Source organism: Populus euphratica, unplaced genomic scaffold (genome assembly GCF_000495115.2).
Source record: "Populus euphratica unplaced genomic scaffold, PopEup_1.0 scaffold91.1, whole genome shotgun sequence".
Taxonomy (NCBI): Eukaryota; Viridiplantae; Streptophyta; class Magnoliopsida; order Malpighiales; family Salicaceae; genus Populus; species Populus euphratica.
Genome location: NW_011499917.1, coordinates 854061 through 863967, shown reverse-complemented (window position 1 = coordinate 863967; position 9907 = coordinate 854061). Strand labels below are relative to the sequence as shown.

Below are 9907 nucleotides of genomic sequence, written 5' to 3'. Positions count from 1 at the left end.
CACTAGATGTATGAGGTTGAGTTTTACTCGGTACCTCATACGTGCCTGTAGTGTCCTAATTTTAAGCATTTTCAGCTAGTAAGTCTAGATACTTCATTGCTTCATTGAGGTCTTTATTTTCAAAGGTTTCATTGCACATTCACCATAAATACATAGGTCTATTAAATATTAATAGTATTTATGATAAATTATTGTCTTTTCTTGATCATGTTATGGAACATAAATTTCTAACATCTTCAGATCATAATCTCTACTCCAACAACTGAACAATTGAGGAAGTTAACCTTAAACATTAGAACAAAAATTTTGTTTTCTTCCAAGAAAAGCCCCATAATTATGTGTTGATACATTGAGCACAAAAGAAAGGTTTATTAATATCTTGTTAAGTGGTATTGAGCAGATATATAAATTTAATGAGAGTTTGTTTATCTGGATAGACTAATGGAAGTTAAATGATGAATACCTTGCTTTGTGGAATATACAAATTGTTTTTCTATTTTACGCTTTGATTACTAGGGACTAGTAATAAGCTGGTTGGGGGGTGTGATTAGTACTTAAAAGTGCATTTTTATCATGGTTTTATATCATCATTTTGCACTTGAAGTATCAATAACTCCTTAACTAAAATATGTTTTATAATAATGTATCTAATAATATAAGATACCTATAATTTGTGGTAAATGTCTATTTTTAATGCAGGCCTATCACATAAATGAAAGGATTGATTGATGACTTGAAGAACTTAAATTGCATGGATAAAGAGATGGTCAAACTTAGAGAAGAGATGTCGGTGCAATCCAAACCGGAACACTGTTCGGTAATTGGGTCATATCTGGAGCTACAGATCTCAGATTTAGGTCCAATTTATATGGATGGAAAGGTAAGACATAGGCCTACAACTTTCATATGGAGCCCAAGATCTAAAAAGGCCATTATCAAGTCCAAATTGTAGCAACAACAAAGAAGCCCGAATCTGTCTTCCAGCCCGAGCACTGTTCGGTATTTTGGCCATATCTGGAGTTCTAGAAGTCCAAATGAGCTGAATGTTTTACACAAGAAAGCTAAGACAATTGCCTACAACTTTCATGTTTGCAACTGGCTCCAGTTTTGACGTTATCAATGACGTTTTGGGCAGACAAGAGAAGATAAGGATTGTCACCAAGTCAAGAGTTGGCCACCCACTCATCAATTAGTCATCAAATCAATAGTTCCCAATTTTGGCCTATAAAAGGAGGTATTTGCCATGCATTTAGGCATCTTGGTTTCCAGATCAAGATCATGCTCTTCCTTTCTCTCTTTGTATTTTTTGTAATGTTTATGCTTTGCTTTCATTAATATTAAGTTTATGCTTTTCATTTCCTTTTCTTTACTTAGTTAACTTTTATGTTCTTATTTTGTTTATCTATTTTGCTTTCTTTCATTATGTCTAGCTAAGTTAGTTATGTCAAGGTGAAAAGGTTACACTAATGGTGTAACAATAAGTATAATGTAAACTTAATATGGACTTTAATGTTTGATACTAACATGTTTTATATTTGTTATCTTGTTCACTCTTTAATACTTTGCTTGTTAAATGACTAATCTTGATTTATGTTGTATAACACTTGGTACAACAAATGCTTGGCACTTTCATAGCCCATAATGTATGGTATAACCGACACTTGAGCTATGAAAGGAACTTGATTTGTTGTTAACATAAGTTATAATCATGAATGCTTGACGAGATTTACAAGTATTAGCATTAATTGAATAAGATGACTAATGTAATCATGTTAACAATATATAATCTGATTGGAACCTCCTTTGTGTGTGGTTTCCAATTCAATAATAAGAGTTTATACTATACTTGTTTGGTATACCATTAGTGGAACCTCTAACCTTGACATTTGCTATTATTATTGTTTAATCCTTACATTAATTTTCCATCTCCAAGTTCTCATCATCTTTTTCTTCTTCTCTTTCTTTATTATTATTATTATTATTACTACTACTACTGATTGGAACCTCCTTTGTGTGTGGTTTCCAATTCAATAATAAGAGTTTATACTATACTTGTTTGATATACCATTAGTGGAACCTCTAACCTTGACATTTGTTATTATTATTATTATTATTAGTATTATTATTATTGTTATTATTATTATTGTTGTTGTTGTTATTGTTATTGTTATTGTTGTTATTTATAATTTGTACAAATAACCTCCCTGTGGTTCGACCCCGGTCTTGCCGGGTTATTTATTACTTCGACACTCCTGCACTTGGGAGAAGACATCAATCTTTTCGTCGTGTCATATGACATAAAAAAACAAAAAGATATGCGAGAGAGATAATGGTCTTGAAGGATGAAATGAGGTGGCTGTTTGGCGAGAATTTAAACTGCCATTCATCTCAGGGGATATATGAATGATATATATATTGAGCACGTGACGTCTGAGCGGTTCTCACAATGCTCACAATCTGGTGCCGACAACTGAAACCAACAAATTCATGGTTCGGTGACCACGCATACTAGTGATTTTGTCCAGTTCAGTGCATATGCAAAGCGGATGGTAAGATTTGTTTAAATAAAATATATCATTAATTAATTTGTTGTTGCTTATAAATATATTTAACTTGCAACCTGTTTTTTTCTTTACAGGCTATGTCTCTTAGACGTGAGCCAAGTTTAATGGAGCTATTTGTAGAAACATATGTGTGGAGTCAAGACCGCCAAAAGAGGGTGAAGCAGTTCGTGGACAACCGTGCTTAGCACTTCGTGGTATGTTCGTTCAATCATTTTATTTCATAAGTTATTATTTTATTGAATTAAATATGATGATTTTTTTTTAAATTTTCAAGGGACCTATAATAGCCGGTTAAGGAAAAGATGTGGGGAGGATCCTTCGATCTATTTGGATTTCGATTTGGATTTGTGAATGGGGGTAGGATCATTTAGTGAACCTGATAAGAATCGGGTCTATAGGCTCTCCAATACTACGATAGAAAACTTGCGGTCGACCTATTGTGTCTCAATCGTTGGGAGCTCTCCATCAGTATCGAGTACCTAGTCTGAGTTCATGGCCTTGAAATAATAATATGAATGACTCTCAATGGATTATGATCAGCTCCGTCAAATGATCATGGAGAGTAGATCAAGGATGGGTGATGATATATGTGCAACTCTTTTTTGGCGTTACGATCCCGAGAACAACCAGCCTCCTCGTCTTCCTCCTTCTCCTCCTCCAGCTCCACCGTTATTTTAGTTTAATTTTGTTTTTAAAACACATTAAATTTTAATGAATATTTTGATGAATATTATTTAACATTATTTTTATATTTTTAATGTTTAATACTATTTTATTTGGTTAATTAGTTTTTTTTACTATTAATAAATAATATTTTTTTAAACATTTTACATAAATGTCGACGGCTTTACATACGGAATCAGGTCATTGGTATTTTATCAAGAGTTACAACAAAATTACCACTCATGCCACAATCACTGATAGATATATTCTGTCAGTGTTTATTGTTATTATTACCGACGGACTATATTTGTCAGTATTTGACAAGGAGTTCTGAAATATTGACCATTCATGCCACAATCACTGATAGATATTCCGTTGGTGATTACTATGAACATACAAATAGAATTATTATGTCTGTAAAGTTCTCGCAGGAAATTTGTTTTGGCTCGCTTCGCCATCTGTAAGACTGTTAGTGTTGGGTTTTTTTTTTAATTTCAGATAGAATTACTAACAATCAAAATTTCAACAGACGTGTTCTATTGGTGAGGTTGTCGAGAAATATTTTACCTATGCATTGCACGCCTTACACAGACGGAATGAACCCGTCAATAAAACTATTTAATGGTGTAGTGCATCATGTCTGCTTTATCCTTTCCATATATCAGCTTGCAAATCTTCTTAACAAGCCTCCTCACGAGCATCTTCTTACTCGATCATGCAGGCCCACCAAATTTAAGGGAAGGTGTTAGATGGATTTCCTCCACTCTTTATATAAGTTTTGATTATTAGTAATTATATTTTTAATGCTATTTATAATTCATGTAACAATCAAAAACCATTTTCTACACCAGGTGTTTGTCTTTTTTTAAGAATGAGTTATGTTATGCAGTGGGCAGAAGTGTATAAGGAGTTAAAAGTATGCAGCCAAGCATGCTTTGACCATTCTGAACAACATGCTGCTTCCAAAAAGGCTTTTATGCTTGCATGGAACAATTGACGGGTTTATTGGATGCAGGTTACTATATTTATTTTTATTCCATGCTTTATAGCTAATATCTATTATTGCACGTGTTCTCTGCAGCTCTTTTTTATGCTTTTTAAAACTTGAAACCACTCCTTTGATTAAGGAAAATGTTGATAAATTAAGGTTATGTTTGTTTGCAGGAAAATTATTTTTTTTTAAAAAAATAAATTTCAGGAAAATAAATTTCTAGAAAATGAATTATTTTTCGATGTTTGGTAGTGTTATGAAAAATGAATTGGAAAACACTTTCAAGTGTTTGGTTATGTTATGGAAAATGAATTAAAAAATAATTTATTAATGTTTTATTTTTCTCAAGTTTATTAAAATAATGAGGAACAAATCTTACAATTTAAAAAGTTGAATAAGAATGAAATTGAAAAAAATATAATTTCATAAATTATCTCAAATAAAATAAATAATAATCAAAATAATAAAGATCAAATCTAAAAAAAAAAGATGAAGAAATTAAAATAATAATAATTAACATTTCATAAAGTATTTCAAATAAAATAAGTAATAATCAAAAGAATGAGGATCAAATTTGATAGATAAAAAATTTCAATAAAAAAATAATAGGAGAAAAGCAAATAATAATTATAAAAATGAGGATCAAAGTTAATATAAAAATTAAATTTTAAGAAATAAAATTGAAAAATAAATATTCAAAACAAAATATATATAGCAATCAAAAGTTTAAGGATCAAATTTGATATAATCAGTAAAAAATGATATTTTTAAATTTTTCACAACTTCCGGAAAGTGTTTTCCGTCCAAATTTTTCAAGAAAACACTTTTTCTAAAAACCAAGCCAAATTTTCCTTTGACTGAAAAGTATTTTTCATTGACCAACTTTCCTAACAGCAAAAAAACACAAGAAAGTTTGGAAAGTGATTTTCCGAAAACCACTTTCTTGAAAAAAAATACAACAAAAAAAAAATACTTTCCTGAAAACCAAGTCAATTTTTTCTTTGGCTGAAAAGTGTTTTTTGTTAACCAGAAGGTGTTTTCTGTTAACTGGAAAATGTTTTTCGTTGACTAAAAAGTGTTTTTTGTTGATTAATTTTTCTAATAATAAACAAACATAAAAAAATTTAAAAAATAATTTTTAAAAAACTACTTTTCAATCAACAATCATGGCTAATAAAGAAATTAGAAAACAAGCTACAGAAGGAGATTGAAAGGCATTTGGACACTCAACTCGTCCTTGGATATTTTTTTTCTTCTTTTTTTCTTAATCGTCCTGCAAGTATCAAATGATGTTGTCTTAATTATATTCGTTGTGCGTAGAAAAAATAAATGTACCTGAGCTCCAATATTATAAAACGTGAAGGCTGAGCTCGCTCAAGTACCGGTAATTCCCTGGTTGACTGAATTGCTAGTCACTCGTCGCCGGGGATGTGATATTTACTTGATTGTCTCGTACTAATTGCAGTTTATGACGTGACCATTGGCTACAAATCTTGGTGCCCATCTTTGTTGGACAATGTCTTTGGGGTGAACCCTTCAGAAGTTCATGTTCATGTCAGGCGAATAGCCCTTGATGACTTCCCAACATCTGAAAAGGAGGTTGAAAAGGAGGTTTCTGCACGGTTGATGAATACATTCCAACTGAAGGACCTATTACTTTCTGATTTTTATTCGCAAGGCCATTTCCCTCATCAAGGAACCGAAGGAGATCTTTCAACGCTGAAGTGTCTTGTAAATCTTGTGGCCGTAACGATGCTAATTAGCACATTTACTTCGTTTACTTTTTTCTTGTCGATTTGGTTCATAATTTATGTATCTCTAGTGTGTTGTTACCTGTCATCTGCAACCTTCTTCAATGTTCGTCCCAAGCCTCTTATATAGGCAACATAGAACATCAACTGCCAATTAATTCAATTTTACACTTTCTCCTTATTTTACCTATGCTCCCTTCACATCATGAAACATCTCTTGAAGTTCCTGGTTTGAAAAGAAAGCTGAAAGTTTAGGGGCTTTTATTTTCCGGTCCCAAGAGGGTGTTATTGTTGCAAGACTTACACAACCAATTTCATTTTGGATATGATCTTCGAAATTGTGCACGCACTGGTTGGCGTAATCTCATTTTTGCCTAGAAATACCTTTTGCCACAGCTTTCTGTTGGGAATTTCCGACCGGTGATGTACTGATATTTACTCATAGGAGAGCCAAGCACACTAACACAATATTTAACGTGGTTCGGCAAAACTGCCTACATCCACGAGAGAAGTCAATAATTAACGTGGTTCGGCACAACCGCCTACATCCACGGGAGAAGTCAATATATTTAGAGATAGAGAAAGAATACAAAACAAATACATGGAGGAGGAGGATTACACCCTCTCATACTCAACTCTCAACTCTCTTTGCTGCACTTGCAGCTGCTGCAATGGCAGCAAGGCTGCTGCCATTGCAGCTCTCTCTTCCTCTCTACTCTCTTCACATTTTCATAATTCTCTTCACTCATTTTGCTCTCTTGCATATGCCTCTATTTATAGGCATTCATGGAGGCTTTTCTTCAACAAAGGTGGCTGCCAACTCCAACTCTTCTTCAACAATGGTGGCTGCCAACCTTTGACATCTTGGATGAGTGCACATGGTTGGTGCAATAGCAAATGGTTGTTGCACATTAATGGCAACCAACCTAACAATCACCCCCTTTGCCATTCATGTGGGGCAACTGTCCTCATTCTTCTTCAACACAAGCTTGCATCTTGCAGCTTTTCTAAGCTTTCCATTTTGAGAGCTTTTGTAGCCAAGTTTACAGGTACTTGTTAAACCCTTCAATCATCAGAGTGACCTAAGCACACCTTTTCTCACACAAAAGGATCACTATAACCAGATGGTCTGCCACATCACATCTGAATAGTGTTAACGCTTGTCTCTGGAACAACATTCCCCTTCGAGCGTATCAACCACGCTCAGTCCGAAATGATTCCTCAAGCCTCACATCAAGGCTTACAACACCCCCTCAAACGGATATTTCAAGTGCGACAGTCATTATCTGAGTATCTCAATATGATCATAAGCTCACCACTCTTCCAAGAGTCTACTCATCCAGGAGTTGTGCCTGCCCTCTGTTCCACCCTAGGAACCACGCCTTACTTCTCCATGAGTCTCTCGCTCTTAGTCTCAAGAGTCTAGGTAGCTTTCCACCTTTAACCATGGGGGCAGCCCATAAAAGGTTGATCCATATCTGTCTTCATACTCTGAGTATTACAATGCCATTACCGAGCTCACCACCTTGACAAGAGTCAACTTGTTCCCGGAACCTGCGCATGCCCTCTGCTCCTTCATAGCAGCCACGTCTTAATGCTCCACAAGTCATCCACTTATTGTCCAAGGCAAATGTCTTCTAGCTCATTGATCTTTAGCATAGGGGCAATATCCATGAAAGTCAATCCTGCATTTGTCTCCATACTCATCATAGCCCTTTTATTGGCTATCCATCTGTCCACTCATACCTAGCCATCACATTGGCTTTGGGGCATTCTGAACTGGGCTCCTTCCACGGCCCTCACACCTTCTCCTGAGGTGTCTCCGCTCGTCGTCATACGGCGGTCTGATCATGGGCTCATCTCATAGCCCTCACACCTTCTCTTTAAGGTGTCTTCGCCTTTTATAGGCAGTCGCATCCTCCTTCAGCTAAGATGCTTCAAAGTGGCTCCATAAATTCTTTGCCACTAATTACATAGAAAGAGAAAGTTGCGGTATACTCCTCGCAATCCTCCACCTCAATTTCTATGTTTGGAGCTTCTACGCCTTTTCTGCTTAACAGCTCCACCCGCACCAACTCCCTTTGGTGTCTTCGCCTTTCATCATAGGCGGTCGCCTTTTATCACAGACGTTTGCACCCCCTCAATTAGGTGCATCTGCAACAGCTCATCCTTCCATCCTTGCATGCATTGAAAGGTCCTCGCTTGTTGCCTTTATCAAGAGCACAAGAGACTTTTGTTGTACAACTTTTTCATAGTCTCTGCTCTGAGCTTCATCTGGGAACTCTTCTTCTCCTTGCACCTGTTGTCTCATTATAGTACCTCGTTGGATCCTCCGAGTACTCCTACACAATCTTCATGTGCTCTCGTGCAATTTTGGTTCTCCAGATTTCTCCCTATTCCTTGCTTATGTTTGACAGCAGCTCATCCTGTCACAACATCTATCCAAGTTTAAATAGGGTGCCAATCTTTATCCCTTTGCTGTATTTCTCTTTCATTATCAGGGTCTTCATCAATTCTCCCCTCGAGAAATTATAGTCACCGAATCTAACTTCCTTGGAGAAATCACCACTCCATCAAATCCTTGATCATACGGAACCCAACTGTTCCTTTGTGCCGTCATCCTGCTAGTCTTCAACAATTTCATAACAAACTGTCACATATATGAAAATAGTACTGTATGGATAATCCTTCCACTAAACAAGTTCCCAGGAAAGATTGGAGGGGTCACAACAGTCCCGCTTAAAACCCAATCTCCTAGCCAGAACTTCTTAGGCCATATCTATCCATCGTACTGTCTTTTCGTATATACAACCATTTGCTAGCTTTGTTGCGGCTTTCCTTTACAAGTGATCTGGGGTATCCTGGTTTTATACCTGATTTCTCAATATCTGGCGAGACTACCAGTGCTCAGATTCGTCAAGATTGGTCTTCATCAAATTTCACTCTCCACCTCAAATTGTTCAAATGATCGGGTGTTTAGAGTGTTCCAATTTTAACTTCCCTCAAGGCAATTAAAATTCCCCACATAATAGTTCACCACATGTAATTGGGCAAACATGCGTGATTTCTTCTTCTTCAGCTCCATCGACCACCATGATGACCATCATATGCCTCCTGATCGGGCAATCTCTCTTTAATAATTCATCACTGCCATTTATGATCTCAATCTCAATGATCGGACCATACCATTGCATCCAGAACGATCAAATTAGCTGGAAACAAGTCTGAAATCGTCCAAATCGCACTTCAGACGGCTAAGATTTGATCAAAACAATTTTGGCCTGATAAACGGCCCAGATTCAATCTCAGAACCGGTTGCACGTAGACTCCGCCACACAGGATCAAAATCCAGGGAGCTGACGTGGCTATAATGACGTGTCATCCACGTAGGACATATAGGTCAACCAAATCTGACGTGGTAGTTTGACTGGTCAGAGTGCTGATGTGTCAGGTGACGTGTCTGATGACTGTGCAGAACTGCTGCGACGTGCCTAATGACGTGGCAACCCACTCTGCCTTGACTGGTCAGAGTGCTGATGTGTCAGGTGACGTGTCTGATGACTGTGCAGAACTGCTGCGACGTGCCTAATGACGTGGCAACCCACTCTGCCTTGACTGGTCAGAGTGCTGATGTGTCAGGTGACGTGTCTGATGACTGTGCAAAACTACTGACGTGGACAGTCACCCTGCCGGCGCGTGCGCCGGTTTCCGACGTCCGATTTCGACGCGGTTTTCACCAGTGGCTTCGTCTCTTCCTCCTCTACACAGTGGTATGGTCAAAACACAATTTTGACAACTTTCATTTTTGAGCAAAATCAAACACCACTTTAAACCGAACGCTCTGATACCAATTGTTGGGAATTCCGACCGGTGATGTACTGATATTTGCTCATAGGAGGCCAAGCACACTGACACAATATTTAACGTGGTTCGGCAAA

General features: G+C 36.7%; 1 protein-coding gene across 1 annotated transcript in view; it reads left to right on the top strand.

Moving 5' to 3' along the window:
• The window catches only part of LOC105134766 (probable 1-acyl-sn-glycerol-3-phosphate acyltransferase 5), a 28789-nt gene extending 22690 nt beyond the window's left edge, over nucleotides 1-6099 (top strand). Inside the window, 3 exon segments of the mRNA XM_011039307.1 lie at nucleotides 4117-4191; nucleotides 4193-4242; nucleotides 5684-6099. Of these exon segments, the coding sequence (XP_011037609.1) occupies nucleotides 4117-4191; nucleotides 4193-4242; nucleotides 5684-6099 (541 nt within the window).
• The last annotated feature ends 3808 nt before the right edge of the window (nucleotides 6100-9907 follow it).